Source organism: Chrysemys picta, chromosome 2, assembly GCF_011386835.1.
Source record: "Chrysemys picta bellii isolate R12L10 chromosome 2, ASM1138683v2, whole genome shotgun sequence".
Taxonomy (NCBI): domain Eukaryota; kingdom Metazoa; phylum Chordata; order Testudines; family Emydidae; genus Chrysemys; species Chrysemys picta.
Window position 1 is genome coordinate 250,084,975 of NC_088792.1, and position 25,699 is coordinate 250,110,673.

Below are 25,699 nucleotides of genomic sequence, written 5' to 3' on the forward strand. Positions count from 1 at the left end.
GAAAGGTCATCGAGTCCAGCCCCCTGCCTTCACTAGCAGGACCAAGTACTGATTTTGCCCCAGATCCCCACAAGTGGCCCCCTCAAGGATTGAACTCACAACCCTGGGTTTAGCAGGCCAATGCTCAAACCACTGAGCTATCCCTCTCCCCCAAAATTTTCTGTCACTTGAAGTCTTTAAATCAAGGCTGATGCCTTTCTTAAAGATATGCTCTAGCTCAAATAGTCGTTATGGGCTTGGTGCAGATATTACTCAGTGAGGTTCTTTGCCCTGTGTTTAGCAGATCAGACTAGATTAGCATACTTGTCCCTTCTACCTTTAAAAGCCATGAATCTATGAACATGGATATTTGTGAGGGTGAAGGGCTGTTTCTTTTCTGTGTAAAGCCATATTTCCATGTCCTCAGGTGTTACCTAGTTTCAAGAAAGAAATGCAGTGTCATCTGAGGTCATCCAACATTCCAGGAGATCTGGGCTTGAATAGGGACTGGGAGTGGCTGGCTCACTACAGAAGCAGCTTTTCCTCTCCTGGAATTGACACCTCCTCATCTATTATTGGGAGTGGACTACATCCACCCTGATTGAATTGGCCCCGTCAACACTGGTTCTCCACTTGCGAAGTAACTCCCTGCTCTCCATGTGTCAGTATATAATGCCTGCATCTGTAACTTTCACTCTATGCATCCGAAGAAGTGAGGTTTTTACCCACCAAAGCTTATGCCCAAATAAATCTGTTAGTCTTTAAGGTGCCACCAGACTCCTTGTTGTTTTTGTGCACATTAGTGTGACCCTTTTTCTATTGTAATTGATACAGTACTATTTTGATACAGTTATATTTTAATTTCAGATTGCAGGTAGAAATATGGACTGATATTTATCCTTAAATTTGATAGTTACATTACTCATGACTAGAGATATTATAAGGAATACACACATTTATATACTTTATTGTAGGATATGATTGAGGTTTCATTATAAACTTTCAACATTCTGATTTTTATAGGTTAGTAGCTTTTCTCCTATTTTAGAAATTTTACTTTCCATTTGTATGGAAAAGTAATTTTTTTTCAGCTAATGATAGTTTATAGCTAATTCTTTATAAAAATCAAATGGCTATCACCTGCTTTACTCTGAACTTGCAAATGTGTTTACGTAATAGTGCCTTGCAAAAAGTATCGTACAGAGAAAAAAGTGTTAATATTTGATATTATGCTTTGTCTTGTCAAAAGTTTATTTTAAAGGATAAGTAATTGTCACTGTCAACACTCAAGCATTAAAATATTTTAACAGGTAAGGCTCCTTGATATTCTTAACTAACAGTGCCCTTCAAGGTAATTAATCCAATACATATCAGTTTTGCATATTACTGTGATAACCACCATGTTAAATTGTGAAAACTATAGATACAAATATTAATATTGCTTCAATAATAGCCCAAGAGAACACAGCCTGGAGGTGAAACTAAATCCGTTAACACAGAGCAGGATATGAAATGAAGGACAAATGAAAGAGGAATGGCAATTTAAGTATAGTACAAAAATCTTCATTTAAGAAAACTCAATCTGTGTTGGACCCAGCTGTCCTGGCAGAATAAATCTCTGTATTAAAATAACATTGGTTTTTGGAGGCTGTTGAAGATGGAGGTAATGGTACTCGATATCACTAACATAGGTGCTATCAGGATGTTTAAACTGATCAACAACCAACATTTAAAAATTGTCTGACATTAACATTGCAGATTGGCATGTTGCGATGGGGCGCTCTACTTATCGCTGGAGAGTTCCGCCTCCTGGCAGTTCTGGGGATAAGCTCTGCTGGCTGACACCCCTTCCTGCAGTTGCCCTCTACCACATTCTGTCTCTTTCACCATCTGTGGTCCCTCTGTTGCCCCAGGAGCCACTGCCTCCTCTTCGCAATTCAGCCCCCAAGCCAGGTTACTCCCTTCCAGGGTATCAAAGCATGAGTTGTCTCAGGCAGTCCACTCTCCACTGCTTAGTCTATGCCACTTCCCCAGTGGCTGGTAGGGGAACCCAGGCCTCCTCTCTACTCCAGGTTCCAACTTAGAGATTCTCTCCTCAGCAGCCAAGGTCTGCACTATCCTAGTCTTTGCTGCTTTTCCCCTGAGCCTTTTAGGCTTTCCCCCTTGTCTGGGTTTGCCAACCTAAACTCCCTCCTCTTAGGGAGTAACTGTAGACTAAGCTCTATAGTTCCAAACACACCTCCCTTCTCATGCATGGACTGCAGATTACTTCCCTAAAACCCCCTGCTGTTGCTAGCTTCCTGGCTTTATATACTGGGCCCAGCTCCTCCCCCCAGCTGGACTTTATTAGTCAATTAGGCCTTAGCACTGCCTGGCTTTCCTCCGGGGTGCAGCGTATAGTGTAATTGATCTAATTTACCCCTTCCAGCCTTGTGTGGTGTGGACAACCCATCCCACATGTGACATTTTGGGGTAAAAGAAATTATGTAATAACTAATTTATGGTATTTATTGCTGCAGCATCATTAAGTAAAAAGAAAAAAAGATACTGGGAGTTGAGGTGACTCCAGGGATTGATAATGGGATTTAGAACCTTTCAACTGAAAGTCAGCGGTTCAAATTCCACCGATAATGGCAGTAGATAGAAGTGATGACCATTTGATAGCTGTTTAATGGCCTAGGAAAATAAGTTGTCCACATCACCCAAACCTTCACGCTTGGCACTAACTGACACCTTTGGTTGGTCTGTGTCTAGATTCTTACCTTGATGTCTTTACCACATATTTAAGCAGAGAGGCTCAGGACTGAATAAACACGGAGACTAAACCATCATCTCATATCTAAAGGGACCTTTCCAAGTCAGGGTTGCTGAAGTATGTTGATGGAATAGTGTGGGAAAACCTGTCAGTGTTACTCGCTAGTGCTGCCCCTAATATGCCTCTCTAGGGCTGTGGATAGTCACTAAAAATAATGGACCTAGTTCTCTGGTGGTGTAAATAGGTGCAGCTCCATTATCATCAATTTACAACAGCAGGGAATTTAGATCTACATTTCTTAGCACTTTTATATACATTCTGCATTTTCAAACATTAATTTTTTCTCATAGTATCCCTTTGTTAAGAAATTATTATCCCACTTTTACAGAAGAGGCAACGGAGGCAGCATAGTTCTCTCACCTTAGGCCCCCAAAATGAGAAGCACCTGGTTCCCAGGCCCATTGTCAATCCACTAGACATTTCACAAGTACTGTAGTCATTTATAAAAATTATGTAAAGAAAACTACTGGGGAAGAAAGAATATTCATCTTTTTATGGATTTCTAGTTGAAAATGTAATTATGTTGAGACTCTAAAAGTGTGGTTAAGTAAGTAGATAAAAATGCGATTGAGACGGTCTTGTATTTTCCCCTAAATAGAAAATAGCAGCATTTCATGGGCTTTCACATTGATTTATAACACCAGACAAAAATTCCAAATGCTTCTTAAACTTCGTTGTTTTGAACTGAATTTTAAGACGTAATTCTGCACCATGATATAGACTACTGTAAGTAGAAGAGTGAGCCTCTGATCTCTTCAGTACTGGATTATGCAGTAAAAAATATTCCAGAGAGACAGCTGCAATTGTACCTTGAGTACCTGATTTCATAGGGAGTCACATGGCACCATCCAGAATTGGTCCCTAATTTCTGTACTACTTAATGGCTCTCTTTAACTGAGAACAACATTTAGTGTGGAACTAAAAAAAAAAAAGTGGGCTATTAATTCTGAAATCAATGTCCTCATTATAAAGGGGCACCCATTTAAAATAGTTTATCATATAAGACAACTTTGTGACACACGTTTGCCTCTATTCAGTTACCCAAAACTATATATCATAGGATAACTGGACTTTTATTTAAAGTGGAATACCACTAATGGCAACTGTAAAATCTTTAGTGCAAGACTGCACAGGGGCTAAGTTATTCAGTAATTGCTAAACTTTCAGACAAACTGCTATGCCTTTAGTATTATTAAGTAGGTCCTGATACTACTGGAAACAGAAAATGTAAGCTTGATCCTTATGCCTCTGAAATGGCCAGTGATTTTCTGTTACTGGTCATGTCTGACTTAGAAATAGATGAGATTGGGATGCTTCCATTATTATTTTCTTCATTTTAGTACTGCCCACAATGTGCTAGGCACCCTGCAAAAACAGATGTGAAGGGACAGTCCCTGCTGTGAAGAGTTTACAATGTAAGGAGAGAAACAAAAGGAACAAGGCGGGGAAGTCAGTATAACTAATTTTAAAAATAAGTATCAGTGATCCCCCATAGCCAGCAGTGACCCAGAAAGCTGATCTTAGCCAGCAGCTCTTTGAGAGGACCTGAGTAGGTTGTGGGGGTGTGACAGGGTGCTGAGTGAGAAGCACTTAATCAGCCCCTGCCATTCCAGCCCCAATCAAGGGGAATGAATTGGAGCCCTGTGTCTGCCTGGTAATGGGCAGCATGTGCCAGCCTCATTAGCCGGGGCTATAAAGGCTGGGAGGAAGACAGGGGAAAGGGCGGGGGGCGAGAAGAGAAAGGCCAGGCACAGAAGGAGGTGGGAGCCTTCTGGTCTGTTGCTGGCCAGGCCTGCACATGGCACAGTTGGCTGCAAAACCTGTACATAGGTGAAAGTGGTGGCAGGAAAACTGTAAATAAAGAACACTGGTGTTGCATCAAGTTGAGGCATTCCTGACTGATTGGAGAAGGCAACAGGGGCCGAAACCAGAGGGGCCCAGAGTGCGCCTCGCTACAGGGGGAAAGCGAGACGAGAAAAAGAGATTGCAGTAGTCAAAGAGGAGATAAGGCCTGGATGAGAACTTTAGCAACATGGATAATGAGATCTTCACTGTAATGGATATGTAAAAGATCTGCCATAGGAATTATTTTGGGGAAGTTCTATGACCTGTGCTATATGGAGGGACAGACTATATTATCACAATGGTCCCTTCTGGCCTTAGAGTTTATTAATCTATGAAAGACATGATAAGAATTTGGACACAGCAGCAATTTGTAGAGCAAGAGAGGACAAAGTGAGATGGCTCCCAGTTAGGAAGGATGCTAATGTTGTCAATAGCGTCAGGGAATGGGGGAAATGGCAGGGCTTGAGAGGAAACACAAAGAGCTTCAGCTCTGAAGTGTTAAGTTGAAGTTGACTCTGAGATATTTAAGAGCTTTATAGATGCAGGTTTGTTAGGGAGGGAGTTCAAAAATGGTGAGTTAGACTTGTGAGTTGCCAGCACAAAGCTATTGCATCAGTTTCTCAGAACTATTTAACAGAGTTTGAGATACTGTATCTCATAATGCTCCAGGTCACTGATACCTGGGTCCAGCTCAGCTGCACCTGGGGAACTGCCACCACCAGCTCATTCTCCCCTGATCCTTTAGTTTGGTCTTTCATGTAGATTAAAGCAGTGGTTCTCAATCGGGGATCCGTGAGCCCTTTCACGGGGTCTGTGGAGCCCCACAGCTGAAACCCAGTGCCCCAAGCGGGGAGCGGTGCCAAGGTCCCTCCATCAGCTGCAGCCGGGAGCGACGTGGGGCTGAAACTCAGAGCGTTGGGGGGGTTGCCCCCCCAAACTGAAGTGCCTTACCGAGTGGGGCAGTCCTGGGGGCAGCTCCACACCCCACCTCTTCCCTTTCCCCCAGTGCCCCTCAGGCCCCGCCCTCTGGCCAGGTCCTTGGCGGAAAGCCGGAGCCAGGCAGATGCTCCTCTAGATAGTGGTGCCATGGAGAGGGCAGCCGTGGCATTCCCCCCCCCATCTGCTGTTGGTACCCGGGGTCGCAGCTGCTCCTCAGCTCCCAGCCCCCACTTTGACTGTTCACGCAGCCGGTCAGAACTACCCTGGTGGCTCTGGGCCCAGCAGAGCCCTCAGGGAGTAGCCACCGGCACATAGCACCAGACAGGTGGGTGGTCTGCTGAGGTGAGTCAGGGGATGGAGGTGGCCCTCCCTCCCTGGACCCCACTGTGCAGAGCTGGCCAGAGCCCTGCTGGCCCTTGCCACCCCCCACAACATAGAAGTCAAACTACACCTATGCCCAAGGGTTCCCACCCTTGGCCCGGAGCCCTGAATCCCCCTCCCTGCTGGGTCCTGGAGTTTTTCTAGCATTTTGAGGGGGGGCCTCAGAAAGAAAAAAGTTGAGAACCCCTGGATTAGAGCAACCTCAGGGCTACTCTGATTTATGATCAGCATGTGACATTTGTAGTCCCATTGCTTAATGCACTACTGGAAGGTGATGAGCACAGTATAAAAACCTATACAGAATACAACAGAAAAAACTGCAACCATCTCCCGTGGAAAATCTGTGAAAAGGGACTTTACTCAACCCTGAAGAATCCCAAGATAGCCAGTTAGTCCAGTGTTCAGGCAGCTTTGTACCACCGGCGCAGAGTAAAGCAGCTTTAGCAGAGTTGAGGATCTGGCCTTAGGTGTCTCAAAGTGCTTCACAGAGTCAAGCATTTTTTCCCCAAAGCAATACAAAACATAAACTGGTAGTATGGTATTGTACAGTGTGTAATTGTGACCCCTGTCATGAGCTCGGCAATGAAAATAACTGTATTGACATTAAAATGTATTATACTGAGGTAGGTTTTTTAAACTGTTTTAAAGTAAATGTATTGTTCATGAATGTTCCTAGATAAAGATATTAGGAGATAAGTCTGCTATCCACAAAGCATAAACAGTATGGTCAGAGCCATTGCAAGGGATGCTACCTTGTCACCGTGCCTTCTCCCTGGTTTGGAGGGACCATGTCTGTGAATGTAAGATTAGCTTATTCTCCACGGCCATTGAATCTATTGCCTCTCTTCTTAGACTGCCAATGTGAGTGACGAGTGTGATGTAAACGTCTGTCCACTAGGAATTAGACTTGAGACCACACACAGTAACCAAACATCCATAATCAGCTAGTAATTAGCACAAACCTGGAGCAAATTCACATCAGTGATTTGTGTTACTGTGGAGGAGAGGGGGATATCATATATATCCCTAGAGGAATTTTTTTTTTTTTTTTTTTTTTTTTTAAATCTTGGCAATTAAGAGAGAAATTATTGACTCAGACACTCAGGTTACCCTTAACTAGAGCTGATCAAAACACGAATCCTGGTAACCTTTAGTTAAAACTGAGGAGGTAGATGCTCCTTTTTGCAAATTAGTTCAGGGATAACTGTTGCCTCTACATGGGGGCTGTGGCGGGGTTGAGACTCACCGGTGTGGCGCTTCCTGCTGGTCATCCCGGGAATTAGCTCTTCTAGCCAGGAGTGCCCTCTGCAGGCTGGTGTCTCGCCTACCGCTGGCCCCCCGTGTCCCTCCCGGACCCCGGTGCCCCTCAACAACAGGGTTCTACCCCCAGCAGTAACCCACAATCTGGGTATCCCCACGCAGGGGAACCCCCAACCCTCTATCCCTTGCCTCAGTGGCTACTGCCAGTCATTGTCTAGCCCCCACTCCCCGGGGCAGACTGCAGTCTGTAATCCACTCATCATCAGCAAGGGGGTTAGGAACAGCTGCCTTTGCCTATCCCTGGGCTGCCTCTCTGCAGCGCCAGTACCTTTTGGCCTTTTTGGCAAAGCCTGCAGCCTGGGGTTTTACCAAGCTGGAGCTCCCCAGCTCCCTCAGCCCTTGCCCAGCACTGCTTCACCTCAGGTACCGTTCCCAGGCAGCCAGGTCCTTCTCTCTCCACAACTAGAGAGAGACTCCTCAGCTTCTGGCTCCCAGCCCTCTTATCAGGGCCAGCTGGACCCTGATTGGGCATGGCCCCAGCTGTGGCTGCTTTCCCAATCAGCCTTGCTTGACTGCTTTTCCCCTGTTGTCCAGGAGTGGGGCAGCTGCCCCACTACAGGGGCATTTGAGGAGTCTCTGTGTCAAGACAGCTGGGCAACTGTCCATCTCTGGAGCAGGGGCAGGAACAGGCTCCGGATGGAGCAGAAGCAGTCTGTCACAACTACCAGGCAGCTGGGCGTATCCTCAACAAGGTAGCAACATTGAGCAGACTGGATTGGGGCTGCTTTTGTCTGGAGCCTCTATATGTACCTTGGGAGGGGGTGGGTGTCACATGGTTATACCCTTGTTTGTGGATTGGCTGGACCTTTTGGACTCATGGGTAACTACCTCAAATGATTCATCAGAACACTCCGGCTCAGAACACTCATCACACTCTGCTTGTGCTAATCCTTAAATTGCAAGCATGAGTAATATGTGGCTATTGGCATCTCTGAATGAGAAAATGTCTCATTTCCATGATATTTCCTTTATGATTAGTTGTAGTTGTTTACTACTAAGATGTTGTTCTTCATACTGTTCCCAGACAAGGCGGTATTTAAAATGGAGTTAACTGTGTAATCGTCATGCCTTTTGGAAAAATTATCTTTAAAACAGTGTTGATGTCATAGAGTTTAAGCCCAGAGGGGACCACCAGACCATCTAGCCTGACCTCCTGTATATCACTGGCCATCCACACCACCCAGTCTTTCTAAAACATGAGAATTCCAGGAAATATTGAGTTAGGCGACTATAAAACTTTAAACTATGTTAAGCATATGGTGAGGTTAAAACTGGTGAGGTTTAACATCCAGCATTTAATGGGAAAATGGTAATAATTTTAAGTACAAAGAATACTTGGTTAAATTCTGAAATTATATCTAATCTCTGTCTTGTTATCTTTACTTAGGGTGGAAAGGATTAGATTTTTATCAGTAAATGTCATTAAAAATCAATTTCACCATCTACCAACAGAAAAAATATATTTCTATAGATAATGATCAAAATTTACAGTTAGGCAAAGTAAGAAAAATCTGCTTCAGAACTTAGAGTTTGATTTAAGGATATTTACTTTGTATATTCTGATACATGATGTTGACCATTTGTGTTCTGATGGTTTAAAAGCATTAGCTTTTTAATCTCAACACCTACTGTCACTAAATAATTATTTTCTGACCCCCACCCATTGTCTGATCCCCTCCATAATTTTCCACAACAATGAAAATTTAAATTGATTAAAAAATTTAAAATACTTAAAAACAAAAAATATCTATCAAAATTATATTTTAAAAAAATCTAATTCTGCCAAGCCTATCTTTACTGTATGTCCCTTATGAGGTAACAGCTTCCAATTAGACAAATTTAGATTAAATGGTATCCACTCAGTGATTTTGAGATTCTATTTTAATGGGGTTAAGAAGAGGTTTAGTTACAGTATTTTATGGGAAAAGTATACTTTCAGGTAGCGCCGGACTTCGAATCACTTCATGTTTTGTAAAATTCAACATACAAAATGTTTTATGTATGTTGTGATGCAGAGACGCTTTGAAGGTTAGTCAGCTTCTTAGCAGTAATGGTTTTTGATTCTTGTGCAACCAAGTGTGTCATTTCTGTTTCATGCACAGAAATGTCATTTAATCAGGAGCCTGGAAGCTGAGATTTATTACACTGGATATTAAATAGAATAGATGGGTTTTTTTTGTTTTAAGCGTTTTTTCTGTCTGAACATCACCGTATCTGTAAGACTGCAAATTGGTTAAGACAGCTAGGCTGATTATTTGAAAGCCATTCTGAATGCTTGTGAAATCTAATAAAAAGGGCGATAGGGTGAAGTCATATTATTTGGAGACCAAAGCAAAAAACCGAATTTGAAGGAAAATTTGTTTTAGATACAAATAAAATCAATTAAAATTGTTAATGTTCTCGGTTTACAGTTAGGGCGTGTCTTCATTAGACTTTTTTACTTGAGTAAACTGCTAATTAATTCAAGCTAGTTAACACCTTGTAAAGCATAAGTTTGGACACTACCAAACATTTGTTCCATGCTGAAAACATTTGTGAAAACAACAAGGAGTCCTTGTGGCACCTTAGAGACTAACAAATTTATTTGGGCATAAGCTTTCGTGGGCTAGAACTCACTTCATCAGATGCATGGAATGGAAAATACAATAGCAGGTATAAATACAAAGCACATGAAAAGATGGGAGTTGCCTTACCAAGTGGGAGGCCAGCCTAACAAGACAATTCAATTAACAGTAGGATACCAAGGGAAGAAAAAACACTTTTGTAATGGTAATGAGAGTGGCCCATTTCAAACAGTTGACAAGAAGGTGTGAGTAACAGTAGGGGGAAATTAGTATTGGGGAAATTAGGTTTAGGTTTTGTAATGACCCAACCACTCCCAGTCTTTATTCAGGCCTAATTTGATGGTGTCCAGTTTGCAAATTAATTCCAGTTCTGCAGTTTCACGTTGGAGTCTGTTTTTGAAGTTTTGTTGTTGAAGAATTGCCACTTTTAGGTCTGTTATTAAGTGACCACGGAGATTGAAGTGTTCTCCTACTGGTTTTTGAATGTCAGATTTGTGTCCATTTATTCTTTTGCATAGAGACTGTCCGGTTTGGCCAGTGTACATGGCAGAGGGGCATTGCTGGCAGATGATGGCATATATCACACTGGTAGATGTGCAGGTGAACAAGCCCCTGTTGGTGTGGCTGATGTGGTTAGGTCCTATGTTAGGTCATTTACTGTGAATTGAATTGTCTCGTTAGACTGACCTCCCACTTGGTAAGGCAACTCCCATCTTTTCATGTGCTTTGTATTTATACCTGCTACTGTATTTTCCACTCCCAAATAAATTTGTTAGTATCTAAGGTACCACAAGAACTCCTCGTTGTTTTTGCTGCTACAGACTAACATGGCTACCACTCTGAAACCTGTCAAACATTTGTGATTTACCCTAAGCTGGCCCCCAGGGTAAATCACAAATGTTTGAAGCTTGGAACAACAAAGTGGAGATTATCTAGGGTGGCCTTTATAAAAAGGTTAATTACCTTATGTTAATTGGCAATTGATTAACACAAAGTTAAAAAACAAAACTAAAAACCACACCCACACCCTTTATGGGCTGAATTTATCCACTGAAGTCAATGGAATTACATTGGGGATGAATAAACCAGGTTTTAAACATGTCTAGACAAGGCTTTGTCTAGTAGTAGTTTATTACATTACTCTTCATAAGGGAAGACAATGGAGAACTGGGCTTATGTATGTTTTGACAAATACATTGTTTTATGATAATCTAGTGATCCATGTAATGCTGTCCACTAGCAACATACTGTTATCAGCTGCATGAAACCTTGTTATGGGTTGAGTTAAAAACTCATTCAAACTGATGTGTGAACGAGTCCTCCATTTAAGATAGTTGTAAGAGACAGTTAAAGGGGCACACCTAAACAAATGCTAATTGAGTCTGCCCAGAAACTAGCACCATGCTGTTGGAGGGAAGGGTTCGACTGGGTGTTGTTACCAGGACTGTTTGGAAGGATGTGGGCGTGGAAGAACACACACAAAGCTCAGACAAGAACAGAGAGAGAAGGGGAGGCAAGAAAGGGTTAGAGGTTTTAAGGCCCGGCTTGACAAAACCCTGGCTGGGATGATTTAGTTGGGGCTGGTCCTGCTTTGAGCAGGGGGTTGGACTAGATGACCTCCTAAGATCTCTTCCAACCCTAATCTTCTCTGAGTCTATGATTTTATGAAAGCCAGCAGCAGCTTGTAAACACAGTGTGACCCTGGAAAAAGCTAGAAAATGAGAATGAGCTTTTGGGATTTCTGTAGCCAAAAGAGGCTTGGGGACTGTAAGCTAAGAAACCTTGTAGGTTCTCCGTTCTTTCTGTGTTCAGGGACACTGGACTCTGTACATTCTTCATAAATAAAACTGCATCAAAGAAATACCTGACTACCACAAATTTCTATTCTCAACTGGAACATCGCCAAGGCCCCGAAATTTGACTAGCCACTTGGGTCAAAAAGGGACAACAATACTAGTCATAAAATCCCTCTTACACCTTAAGATGTTTGAAATTAAATTAATCTTCTCCAAACTTTGCTAAGAACTACTGATAGTACTGGTGTAGAATGCTGCATGCTTTCAAAAGCAAATGTGCTGTTTGTTTGAATGATCACAATTATTATGCAGCATATCCTGAAACAGTCTGCTAATAGCGGATGTTTTTTCTTTCATCCACCAATGTCTCTTCTGTTCTTGGAACAGTTAGATTGGATTCATGAAAGTAAGCCTGACAAATTCACTTCAAGTCTTTCAAGCACATTATCAGGCTGGAGAAGGATGAAAGAAAAGACCTAATTTATCTGGATTTCAGGAAGACCTTTGATGGAACAGACAACTGACTGATTTACAAAACGTCATTGCGTTATACACATAAGGAACTATGGTAATAGATTTAAAACCCGGTCTGGAGATGAGGAATATAGGGTATTGTGAAAGGAAGTTGTTTTGAGTGGATTGAGGTGGTTTGCCGCAATGAGGTAGACAACCTTTAGTTTTATTTTTTGGGCAGGGTAAAAGTCTGGGCACAAAAAAGCATAAAAAGACTACAGTGTAAATTAACTCAAAATAAGCAGAGGCCATATTTTATATTACAGCCAATAGATTAGGAAATAATCTGAGAGAGGGATGATCATGGATGCTACTGTCTACATGCTATATTTCAATACAGTACTCCAGCATTTCCCAGACAATATTTGAAGCTACTAATATTATAAATGATATATTCTAAAGAGTGTCTGAGAGCAATACCACATTTGTATGGTAATATAATTAAAGACCATATTGTAATGTGTACACAACAAGGGGACCAACAATTAAGGTTATACAAACAGCCTTAATTCTGGTACTTCCTAAGTTATGAGTGATTGACTTTGCAACTATAACATTCTTCTAATGTAGCTTTTGGTATCTAATTTCTTAGTTTTTTTTTTTTTTTTAAAGCAAACTGAAAAAAATACAGATTTTATCCATTGACTCCAAGATGATACATCAGCATGATTAGAACCTTTTAGATTCACAGCACAGACCTCTGCCTCTTAAAATAAGAGAGTCACTGACAGCAGTAGTTGAGTGAGTGTATGGATCAGCCACTAAAGGGAGATGAGAGATAGTCATGAAATCTATTGGCACAGTCTATTTGCTGACAGCAGAGGCATGCAGAGACTTGCGACTCCTGAGTTCTATTCCAGGTTCTGAGAGGAGTAACCTCTAATGGTTACAGACCAATGTTCCTGTTAGAGGACTTTTTCCTTCACCCTCTCACTTCCCTGGTCCTTCTCACATGAAGAGAGCAACAATGTCTGAAGGTGCAAACAACTCAATGTTTATTGGGGTGAACTTCCAGCAAGCTTAAATCCAAGTTCCTTTTTCCTTATTTTCAAATCCCAACTTACTTCTTGTTTGCCCCTAATTTATATAGTAATATTCTCAGCTATGCCTTAACCAATCATTTTACTGAAATTTACCTAACTAATCCTAGCATATTGTAACATTATTAGCTAACCAATTGTATCCCACCACCTTAATTAGTTTACACCCAGCAAAATTAATTCTACAGCAGACAGAAACAATCACAGAATCAGACAGAGACCATGCAAATAAACAATAGCAAAGTGGGAACTATAATGACAAAACAATACAGAAGTGAGGATTTCACAACTACCTCTATAAAGACATAAGGGTTTCCCAGCTGTGTCTATTGATAAATCAGTTCTTACCAAACAGAAAACTATCAAACTAAATTTCCTTTTACATCTTCTAGGCTCTTCCCTTTCTCTGGACGTGATAGATCGGATCACCTTTCTAACAGCCCCCGATGGCCTTATTTCAATGTGACTAGTTTGGAATGGGAGGATGTGACCAAACGCTTCCCAGCTGATGGCTGCCTCTGCTGCTTAGCCAAAGGCCTTAGCCTAAGAACAGGGCCTCAGACTGTCACAGTGAGAGAAGGCCCTTACACGGGTAGACAGTGATTTTGATTCTTTCTTTTATACCTCTATAACTAGCTAAATGATAAACGTATGTGTGTGAGCGAGGGGGAGAGAGACACCCCTTTAAGTATGCTGCCCTTTTAAGTAGATTGGCACTCACCAGTCTGAAGCCTGCTTGTTCAGACAAGCAGCAGCAGCCAGCAAGCTCCCTCCATCCCACTCCTGATGTCCCCCTTACCTGCTCTGCAGAGATGGGGTACAAGGGCAGAGGATGGGTGGGGATAGGGAGGCACCCAGACATCAGCACTCCCCTCCCCCTCCACTCTGCACAGCAAGCAGGAGGCTCCCAGGAGCAGCTGGCCAGGGAGAGGGAAGGAGCAGTATGGCAGTGTGGGGAGGGCACCTGAAGTGCGTGGCACTTGATAGACTGCTGGGTAGCCGCACAGCTTAAAGGGAACTTAGTTACAGACCTGTCTGCCCATGTCCTTCCTGCCCCACCTCCACCTTTGGCTCCTCATCTAGTCAACCCACTGCATTTTAGTCAGGGTGCCATGCCAGCCATTGCAAGAAAAGTCCTGCAGCTCCATACTGGAGCATGCTCAGTGCAGATGGAATCTTTGGAAAATTTAGCTTTCCAACTCTAACAAGTCTCTACTGAGCATGTGTCAACTGAAGTTTTCATGGGGGCAGCAAAGGGCACATTCCTGATATCAGGCCACTCTCCCTCCCCTGCCTAATGTCAAGCCTCTGTTCCAAAGCACGGAGGCTCTAGAGCTTTTTAATTAAACGGTAAGAATATTTCAATATGGGCAAAACAATATATTTTCCCCTCACCTCATTCTAAGAAACTGCTGAGCACTTTTAGCTGAAATTAAAAAAAAAAAAAAAAAAGCACCCTGAAGCAGACACAAGGCATGGAAAATTTCATGCCAAGTGATTGAGCAACATTAACTTTAGGCATAGTTACCCGCGCTGCCTATAATAATGACTCCAGGTAACAGCAGAGTCCCTTCACCACATTTGTTGGAGACACCTTGCTCAAAAATGAAATATTTGAGACAAGATGGTAATTGGGAAGAGTATTAGTGTCAAGAGAGGGTTTCTTGAGAAGAGTCTGAAAGTGGCTCACGTAATGGAAGCTTCTACCTTGTCTTCCTACTGGAGATGTTGACATTTTGCTTGCGTACAATTTTTGCATAATGACTCTTGTAGATCTGAGAAAATATGGCATGGAGAATTGTTTTGTAGTGACATAAGGCACTCAGACGTGGAAAAGGAGCGTGCTCTGATAGATGTATGGGTAGATAGCGATTCTGCCTAGCTTTCATATTAAGTGCAGCCTGATTTATAGGAATTCATTATATGACTGATAGGCATCTGGTATCAGTCAACACTGCTGGCCTACAAGAAAATAGAATAACGTTTCCTGTGTTTCATTTCTCTTTCCCTACTGCTCTTTATAAAGATTCTGTGATAGAAAGGCAGTTTCTTCATGGTGAAACTGCAGAGAAGCCAAAGCTCAGACTGTCATGTTGCATGGAAATCTATCTAATCCTAAAAATATCTTTATAGAATTGGCGCATGTAGCCCAGTGCTATTTTACACAGATGTTTGTGGTTTCTCTGTTAGTGAAACTGAATAAATTACTTATATCATTGTATCATGTTTATGTTCTATCTGCACCAGCAGACAGTTATATATGGAAATTTGGTACAAATTTAAAAAATCTTTATATGTATGTACATCTACAAAGTATGTAGCACATCTGTGGAGGTGACAGCTATGAGACAAATTGGAAAGCCATGTGACAAATTCATTTAGCATACATCCTTGATAGCCTGAACTATCTTAGTCCACAAATGCATCCACAGATTCCTAGGACGCTTCAAATGACCGCTATATTATTTTAAAAGGGAACTCCCTGCAGAACTGTTTCCATCTGTAACCCTTACTCATATATCAGGATTGGCATATATCAGGATGGGCATAGAGTTTTTGTGAGAGTCCTGGGGGTTGTTTGTTTAGAGGGGCTCTCAGTGGAGGTTGGCTTGTAGCTTGAGTTGCTATAAATTTTTTGTAACTTATGTAAAAAGTGCCTAGAGCTTTGGTCACCTTTTACAATATATTTTACAAATCAAAATAAATGTGTGTGTATGTGTATAACCATTGAACAATGCAGAGATCATTCCTAGAGGGACTATCCATAACAATGGTTACTGTAGAAGTGGGTTAGTTAAAAGCCAGTTGTATACTGTAAAATTTCGTAGATGTACACTGGTTGCATTTACTTAATTATTCTTGGTATTAATATAAGTAAAAGTTCTTCCATGAAATACTCTGACTTTCTCAATCCATTTGAACCTTAGTCTGTTTCAGTGTAATGTTCTGAAGCTGGGAGAGATGCTTTTTGATTGGATTCCGTAATCCCATGAGGGATTACACCATTGTCTGATTCAAAGTTTCCTGCTGTTGCTATATGTGTTATTTCACAGGAATGAGAAGTAATTCCCTGTCAGACTCTTGTGTAGAGATTGTTGCCAGGGAACATCATCCAGTGTTAGTGAGGCGTTCTTTCACTGCTGAAGTTAAGGCATTACATCTATTATAAACTCAGTTTTCAATATGTTTTTAAACTTGCCCTCAATTCACTTCAGCCGGAAGTTATATTTCCCAGGAGTAAATATTTATCTTTCCAAAACCAATTGCTGGTTAAAATCCTATGGCCATTTTAAAGTTGTGGTGCAGACAATTTTTGACATTCTAGACAGTTAACATCTCCTTCAGAGCCCTTACATCTCTTCTCTAAAATCTTCTGAGTTTGCAGATCACTGATCCAATGGACAGTAATGAATCTATGTCAGTCTAGCTACAGTATTAGTTCATGAAGTCTGCATACCAGAGACTCTCGAGACTGTTTTTGATGGTCAGTGTCACCACATGTATTGCGTACCCTGTCTCTAAATATGTCGATGGATACCTTTTTCAGTTGAAATATTTGAAAGCAATTGTCTCCTGGTCAAAGCAGTTGCTTAGGTTTTGTGTAGGGTAGATTTCATCTGCAGTGTGTAGCCAACCTAAGACATTCACAGCCACAGTATATTAGAATTAAATACTTTAGTTATGAGGATCAGAAAGAACTGAATAATATTGACAAATATTTACCGGTACTTATAGACAACATGGGGCATATCTACCCCATGAATAATTGTAGAACAATAGGTAGAAGCACTTTGTATGACTTTTCTAGTTTGATATTTTCATATAAATGTCCTTTTCTAATTGCATTTTTAGATTGTACTGGTCAGCGGACATCTGGACAGCTGGGATGTTGGGCAAGGAGCCATGGATGATGGTGGTGGAGCATTTATATCCTGGGAAGCATTATCTCTTATTAAGGATCTTGGTAAATATTTATTTAAAGAAATGTTCTAATGTGTAAGACTTCCAAGACTCTCGGTGTAATTTTTTTTAAACTGAAGATAGTCATCAGTTCCACCATTCTGAGCACAAATATTCACCATCCAGAAAAATATTCCTAAAGATTTCCCTCTTATGCCACCTTCTTCAGAAAACTGAACAAATTAGTCACCTTCCCAAAACAAAAAAAAGAGTGCATAAAGAGTGCTTTGAACATTCATTGCCATCGCCAAAATGTAATGAAAGTTTGTAAATAAATGTATGTTAGAATAAGGACACTCTATGGGCTGTATATTGTTGGCTTGACAGCTCAAATAATTAGAATACAATTTTCTAATTGTGTATGCACCATTTAAGTGGGGGGGAGGGATACATTTTGAACAGTAAAACCTACAGTCCCGTCGCTGGTAAAGTGAAGGAACAACATTCATGGGGTCTGGCTGTGATTGTCCTGGACACTAAGCTTTGGGAAAGCAGTAAAAAATGGAGAAGGAACTATTGACAGTCCCCCAGAGAGAAACGTATAGTGCTTTACAGTGTTGTTGTAGCTGTGTCAATCCCAGGATATTAGAGAGACAAGGTGGGTGAAGTAATATCTTTTATTGGACCAACTTCTGTTGGTCAGAGAGACAAGCTCTTGAGCTACACAGAGCTCTTCCTCAGGTCTGGGAAAGGTACTTAGGCATTGTCTACACTATACAGTTTTGTTGACAAAATTCAGCTTTCATCGACAAAACAGTGGAGGTGAACACACTGCAATGCTCCTTCTGCCAACAAAACTCTCCTGCTTTGCCGACAAAATAAAACGAGAAGCATAGAGCTTTTTGCGGCAAAGTTATATCGACAAAGTGTCTGTGTAGACACCGTGCTTGATGATGTCACTATAATTGGCCTCCATGAGGTGTCCCACAATGCTCATCCTGACCACTCTGGTCAGCAGTTTGAACTCCACTGCCCCACAGTCAGGTATGCAGGCATTGGCATGCCCCCCCTTCCCCACTTAAAGGCCCAGGAATTTTTGAAATTCCACTTCCTGTTTGCACAGCATGGACAGCTCACATCGCATCTTCCCAGCTGACTGTGGCGGCTCCACACAGCAAACGCTCTCCCATTTGGAGCACACCTGAGTTGTTGGATCTGCTGGCGCTGTGGGGAGAAGAGGCTGTGCAGTCCCAGCTCTGCTCCAGCCATAAGAACTTCGGTACCTACAGTCAGCTTTCTCTTGCTTGTTGGATAAGGGCTATGAACGGGACATGCATCAGTGCCATGCGAACATAAAGAAGCTACCCACAGTGCACTGCTCTCTGTCGATGCTAGAGTACCAACTGTTGACATGCTCCGCCAACAGAAGGAGCGTTGTGTGAACATGTGCAAGCGATGTAATTATGTCAGTTTTTGATTGTCTGCTTAACTTGCCTCGACAATACTCTGTAGCATAGGCAAAGCCTTAGTATCAGCTAAATGCAAGATCAAACAGATAGTTTAGCATAAGTAGTTCGCACATATTCTAAGGGACCATTCAAGGTGAAGTGTTAACACCTCTGTAGTCATAGGACAAAGAGGGGAGCGAGTGGTTACAGACTGTTGTAATAAGCCATAAATCCAGTGTCTTTATTAAGACCATGATTTGACACTAGCATGGGTATGTTCCAGAGAGAGTTTAATGGACAAGTGGTGGTGATTAAAATTTTCGTGGAAATCTCTGAAGGATTTTGTCATCTGTCCGGAGGATGAAAATATCATTGACATATCGCAGGTATATCATTGGTTTTGTGGTGCATTTGTCCAGAAATTCTTCTACAAGGTGGCCCACGAAGAGGTTGGCATATTTGGGAGCCATCCTAGTACAAAAGTGTTTGTTGTTGAGTGTACAGTTGTTGAGAGTGAGGATGAAATGGACGAGTTTGGTGATTTGTGGGCTGGATATCTGAGGGTTGTCCATTGTCTTTTAAATATTTGAGGCAGGCAGCGATGCTGTCATTGTGAGGGATGTTGCTGCATAGAGAAGTGACATCCATGGTGGCGAGGATAGGATGGTGTTCTGAGGGAGGTTGTTTATGTTGCAGAATTTGTGGAGGAAGTCAGTTGTGTCCTGGAGGAAGCTAGCCCTTTGTGTGGTGACTGGTTTGAGGATGTGTGACGTGGGGTTCTCAACTCACTATTAGGATGGAGCCTCCTCTTAGCTGTTCTGGGGATTAGTGACGCTCCTTCCTGCGGTTGCACCCCATCTCTCTGCCTCTCTCTCTGTCTGCAGCCCCTCTTTCGCTCCAGGAACCACTGCTGCCTCTTTGTGACTTGCCCCTCTGGTCCGGTCACTCATAGGTTTCCCCTTCTGGGGTATAAAAGTCTCTTAAGAACAGATTCAGGCAGTCTTCCAATTTCCTGCCCAGCTGGTGCCACCAGTGGCAGGTGCAGGAACCTGGACCCACTGTCTACTCTGGGTTCCAGCTCAGGGACCCTCTAAGCAGCAGCCAAGGTCTGTTCCCTCCTGGACCTTGCTGCCACTTTCCCTGAGCCTTTCCTACATGTCTAACTTCCTCCCTACTCTGGGTTTACCAGCCTTCAAACTCCTTCCTCCCAGGGAGTAACTATAGACTACCTGCTTCTGTGTAAGGGACTGAGGTGAACGTGGTCTGATTTAGCAGTCACAGCTGGGCTGAGGTCTGCCTACCAGGGATGGGAGTTGTCGGACAGAAGTTGGAGGAATTGCAAGGCCAGGTGCCATTAACAAGAGTGAGCGTCAGAGTCAGGACAGGGTCAAAGACTAGAGATCAGAGGCAGTACAAACTTAGAATTGAAAGGCAGGAATCAGGGTCAGAGTCAGGCTGGAGTCAGAGACTGGAGATCAGAGACAATACCGGGCTAGAATTGGGAGGCAGGAGTCTGGGTTGAAGTCAGGCTGAAGGGAGAGACCGGAGATCAGAAGACAAGGCAAAGTCTGGCACTGCAGCAAGCCAAGGTCTGTGTGGTTACCCAGACAACTTCTTGGGGTAACCCCTGGGGTTAAGTAAGGGCACTTGACCAATCAGAGGGCCGCAGGGTACTGTCACTCTGGGTCTTGTGGGCGGTACTTCCTGCAGTGCCTACTCTCCACAGTACTCCCTGGATCTGGAGGCTGTCTACACAAACATCCCACACACAGATGGAATATATGCTGTCAGGAACAGTATCCCTGATGATGACACAGCACAACTGGTTGCTGAGCTCTGTGACTTTATCCTCATGCACAATTATTTCAAATTTGGTGACAATATATACCTCCAGACCAGCAGCACTGCTATGGGCACCCGCATGGCCCCACAATATGCCAACATTTTTATGGCTGACCTGGAACAACGCTTTCTCAGCTCTCATCCACTCGCGCCCCTTCTTTACCTACGCTACACTGATGACATCTTCATCATCTGGACCCATGGGAAGGAGACACTGGAAGAATTCCACTATGATTTCAACAGCTTCCACCCCACCATCAACCTCAGCCTGGACCAATCTACACGGGAGATCCACTTCTTAGACACCACGGTACAAATAAGTGATGGTCACGTTAACACCACCCTATACCGAAAACCCACCGACCACTATGCCTACCTTCGTGTCTCCAGCTTCCATCCCGGACACACCACACGATCCATCGTCTACAGCCAAGCGCTGAGGTACAACCGCATTTGCTCCAACCCTTCAGACAGAGACCAACACCTACAAGATCTTCACCAAGCATTCTCAAAACTACGATACCGGCACGGGGAAATAAGGAAACAGATCAACAGAGCCAGACGTGTACCCAGAAGCCTCCTGCTGCAAGACAAGCCCAAGAAAGAAACCAACAGAACTCCACTGGGAATCACCTACAGTCCTCAACTAAAATCTCCCCAATGCATCATCAGTGATCTACAACCCATCCTGGACAACGATCCCTCGCTTTCACAGGCCTTGGGAGGCAGGCCAATCCTCGCCCACAGACAACCCGCCAATCTTAAGCATATTCTCACCAGCAGCCACACAGCGCACCATAGTAACTCTAACTCAGAAACCAATCCATGCAACAAACCTCGATGCCAACTCTGCCCACATATCTACACCAGCGACACCATCACAGGACCTAACCAGATCAGCCACAACATCACCGGTTCATTCACCTGTTCATTCATGTCCACCAATGTAATATACGCCATCATGTGCCAGCAATGTCCCTCTGCTATGTGCATCGGCCAAACTGGACAGTCCCTACGTAAAAGGATAAATGGACACAAGTCAGATATTAGGAATGGCAATATACAAACCTGTAGGAGAACACTTCAGTCTCCCTGGACACACAATAGCAGATTTAAAGGTAGCCATCCTGCAGCAAAAAAACTTCAGGACCAGACTTCAAAGAGAAACTGCTGAGCTTCAGTTTATTTGTAAATTTGACACCATCAGCTCAGGATTAAACAAAGACTGTGAATGGCTAGCCAACTACAAAAGCAGTTTCTTCTCCCTTGGTGTTCACACCTCAGGTGCTAGAAGAGGGCCTCATCCTCCCTGATTGAACTAACGTCGTTATCTCTAGACTGATTCTTGCCTACATATTTATACCTGCCTCTGGAAATTTCCACTACATGCATCTGATGAAGTGGGTATTCACCCACGAAAGCTTATGCTCCAATATGTCTGTTAGTCTATAAGGTGCCACAGGACGCTTTGTCGCTTTTTAGTGCTCCCTGACTGTCCTTCTGCATGGCCTTCCAGTGGCACTGCATGAATGTCAGACATCCCAGGCTCTGCAGATCTGGGTTGTAGTCCCTGGGTTCTTACATTCTGTAGTTTCCAAACACGTCTCCCTTTCCCCCAGGGAGTGACTGGAGCCTACTTCTCTGCTGCCCCATCAGTTATCAGCTCCCAGACTTTGTAGAAGCCCCATCTGTTCCCTGACAGGTGGGCTTCTTTGTAATCAAGGCTCTCCACTCAGCCTCAGTCTTCCTCATTTGCTGCCTAATTGGGTGATTGGGCCCACCTGGCCTAATTTAGGCCTATCAGGACTAGTGTGGGGAGTACATCCCATCACAGAATGGTTTCTGTGAGTCCCAGTATTCCTTCAGTAAGAATATTGTGGCCCGATATAATAGGTCTGCTTGAGTTCCCTTGTCTGTGTATCTTGGGAAGTATGTAGAAGGTCCCTGGGGTGGGCTCATGGGGGAGAAGGTAGTAGAGTTTCTCCTGGAATTGTTTGGGGAAGGATTTGGTGATAACCTTAAATTCCTGGGTAAATTGTGGTGTGGGGTCTTCTTTGAGTTCTTTATAGTAGGTGGTGTTGGAGACTTGTTGGTTGGCCTCATTTATGCCATCATCGTGGTTGAGGACTATAATGGCGCCCCCTTTGTTTGCTGGTTTGATCGCTGTCCGATGGTTGGATTTCAGGGACTGTATAGCTGTCCTCCTGGGGGTGGTTTTATTTTTTCAGCAGGAGAGAGCTCAGCAAAGAGCAGCTACACTGTATATCTTACAGCAGCAAGGCTTTAGCAGCACAGCTGTGCCACTGTAAGCTGCGCAGTGTAGACATAGCCTGACTTTCTTAAGCACCTTTCCCAAACCTCAGGCAGGGCTCTGTGTAGCTCGAAAGCTTGTCTCCGTAGCAGCAGAAATTGGTCCAATAAAAGATATTATCTCGCTCACCTTGTAACCCTATAGAGCTTTCATTTTAAAAAGATGGTGTTTCTGTGCTTTGAAAACTGTGACATTCTGCTACAACAGAAGTTCTGAGTGCAAAGAAAAGGAAATTATTAAAGTAGCCGTGCCCATGGGTACTCATCCGAAAAAGTGACTCCAAAATGGGGTCTGTAGTTCCACAATTCAAGATGCTTTAAAACAAAACAAACCCCCCTTTGCTGAAATGCCCTTGCACTACTTCAATCAGGTTCAGTCTCAGAACTGTTGGAAATGTGTTTGTTTTCATATTCAGAAAGTGTTGCTTAGTTTTATGTATGTGCCTCACTATCAAAAGGATGGTACTTTAGGATTCCCTCAAAGTTAGCCCATAAAAGGTCTTTAGCATCACAACTGTGAAAACTAGCTTGTGTAAAACACTTCTGCATTTTGGCCCCAATTCAGCAGAGAACTTAAGCATCTTCTACCATTTTTATTTAGGTGTCTAAGTCCCAAGTTAAGCGTATGCTTAAGTGCTTTACTTATCTGGGGCTCTAACCCATCAGATTCTGTACACTTTCTATATAGTGGAGCTTTAAGTAATTTTTAAACAGTGCAGTGAACAAATGACCCATTATTTGTGAGTAACTGGCCACAGTTGTCTTCACAGCTTCCTATTTCTATGCTCAATGGTACACACACAAAGTAGGTGATAGTTCCAAATCATCTAAATGTTTGTTTAAAAATAAAACCAGCCCCCATGATCCTCAACTATGGCTCAGTTTAACCTCCAGCCTTGCCTGTGAGGCTTTTAATGTTCCACAGTTCTAATTACAAGAGTATGTATATTTGAAAAGCTCATCACTCCATGCTGAGCTCTTTATGGGGGAGAAGGATGTTAAGTGTTCTGTTATGCTAGTAGCCACTCAGATACTACAACGATGACAAGTGCCAGACACTTCTATAAATAAATAAATGCATCTTTCATTTTGCTTATTTGAAACTCTTCTCTCTTGTTTTCCTGGCCGCAGAATAAGTAGATTTAAATAAAGTAAAGTCTGTGACTAAAAGTAATTTAGCTTGTGGCTTTTGGGATTTTTTTGTTTTCGATTTTGTTTTTTGGGGAGAAGGAAGGGTAAAATCATTTTCAGTTTTTCTATGGGGGAATTCTTAGTTGCTTTCAAATTGTTTTTTGTCTTCTTTTGTATGATTCTTGAAAAATCACGTATAGTCCCCCCCCCCCCCCAAAAAAAGTTTCTTATTTGCTGACTTTGTCCTTCAGAGTGTACTGTTTTGTATCTGCTAAGGGCAAGTTCTTAGTGATGTCGTATAACTTTTGTTCAGTGGGTTTCCTTTAATGCAAGAATGAAATGTATTGCTTACTCCTTGTTGAAATATTTGATTTCCTCGGGTAGTAGGTTGGGTGGCCTATATGTTTACTGTAAAACCTGTGGCAAAGTCCTATTTTTCTCAGCTGGGAATTATTAGAGTCTTTGCTGGTGACCTCTATTCTGGTTTGCCGTTACATAAGTTCTTGTTACACCAACACAGTGTGCATTTGATCTTCCCATGATGGTTTGTTAATGCAAGATTTACAAATTCAGATGCACAGAACAGAATATTCCACAATAAATGACAGCAAAATTCTATATGCATAAATTATGTGACAAATAAATTAGTGAACCAAGCTGAGTTTTGTTTAGAATGAAACACACAGAATATGGTTTAAATTTGGGGCTAGCTATAGAACAGTGAGTTCAAACACTGCGTTTTGAACTGTAAAGACCTGCCTTCATATCCAGCTTGGATCCCAATGAAATGAGTTTGTGATCTTGGTCTAGTCGAGAGAGGACATAAAATCACTGCATAACTTGACTTGTCTGTGAGCACATGCATAAGTTCTATTGCTTACTGTGGGTCTCTTAATGTGCTGTCTCGGTTCTCTCTCTAGATAGAGAAAGCTATATCTCAGCATTGCTTTGTTGGTTTTGGTAAATTATCATATGTATGAATATAAAAACTAGCTTTCCAATACCAATGGCAAAGTGAGACTGTTTTAAAGGGAGGTGAGCATTTTGGGTTATGAATTTTAGATGATATAATGGAGCTGTTACACGCTGTTGATTCTGTTAAAATGAGGCACTTTCATTTACTCTATTACAAAGTTGTTTGCATAATAACCACCATGTAGACTTTTCCATTGATCTAACTGTACCTAGTGTGACAGACCCAGACCAGTGGGGTACAGGAGTCTGGTAGAGGGCAAATATACTGGTCACTGGATGAGTAATTTTCTGTTCCCTGAGTGACCAGAGCAGGGGCTGCACTAGAGTAATCAAGAACCTGCTAGAACCAGTTAAGGTAGGCAGGCTAATTAGGACACCTGGGGCCAATTAAGAAGAAGCTGCTAGAATCAATTAAGGCAGGCTAATCAGGGCACCTGGGTTTTAAAAAGGAGCTCACTTCAGTTTGTGGGGTGTGTGTGAGGAGCTGGGAGCAAGAGGTGCAAGGAGCTGAGAGTGAGAGGGTGTGCTGCTGGAGGACTGAGGAGCACAAGCGTTATCAGACACCAGGAGGAAGGTCCTGTGGTGAGAATAAGGAAGGTGTTTGGAGGAGGCCATGGGGAAGTAGCCCAGGGAGTTGTAGCTGTCATGCAGCTGTTACAGGAGGCACAATAGACAGCTGCAGTCCACAGGGCCCTGGGCTGGAACCCGGAGTAGAGGGCGGGACCAGGTTCCCCCCAAACCTGCCAATTGACCTGGACTGTGGGTTCTTCCAGAGGGGAAGGTCTCTGGGCTGTTCCCCAATCCACATGGTGAATCTCTGAGGCAAGAAAATCCGCCAATAAGCGCAGGACCCACCAAGACAGAGGAGGAACTTTGTCACACTAGCCATGATACAGTTGTG

General features: G+C 42.8%; 1 protein-coding gene across 8 annotated transcripts in view; it reads left to right on the forward strand.

The window, feature by feature from the left end:
- CPQ (carboxypeptidase Q) overlaps positions 1 to 25,699 on the forward strand; it is a 334,290-nt gene that overhangs the window by 161,983 nt on the left and 146,608 nt on the right. For all 8 annotated transcript variants that reach the window (XR_010598021.1, XR_508784.4, XM_065582156.1 and 5 more), the window contains exon 5: positions 17,045 to 17,156. Coding sequence is in view for 6 of the 8 variants with exons in the window: in XM_065582156.1 (XP_065438228.1) it covers positions 17,045 to 17,156 (112 nt within the window). In the remaining 2 variants the exon portion in view is untranslated. The remainder of the gene's footprint in view (positions 1 to 17,044; positions 17,157 to 25,699) is intronic.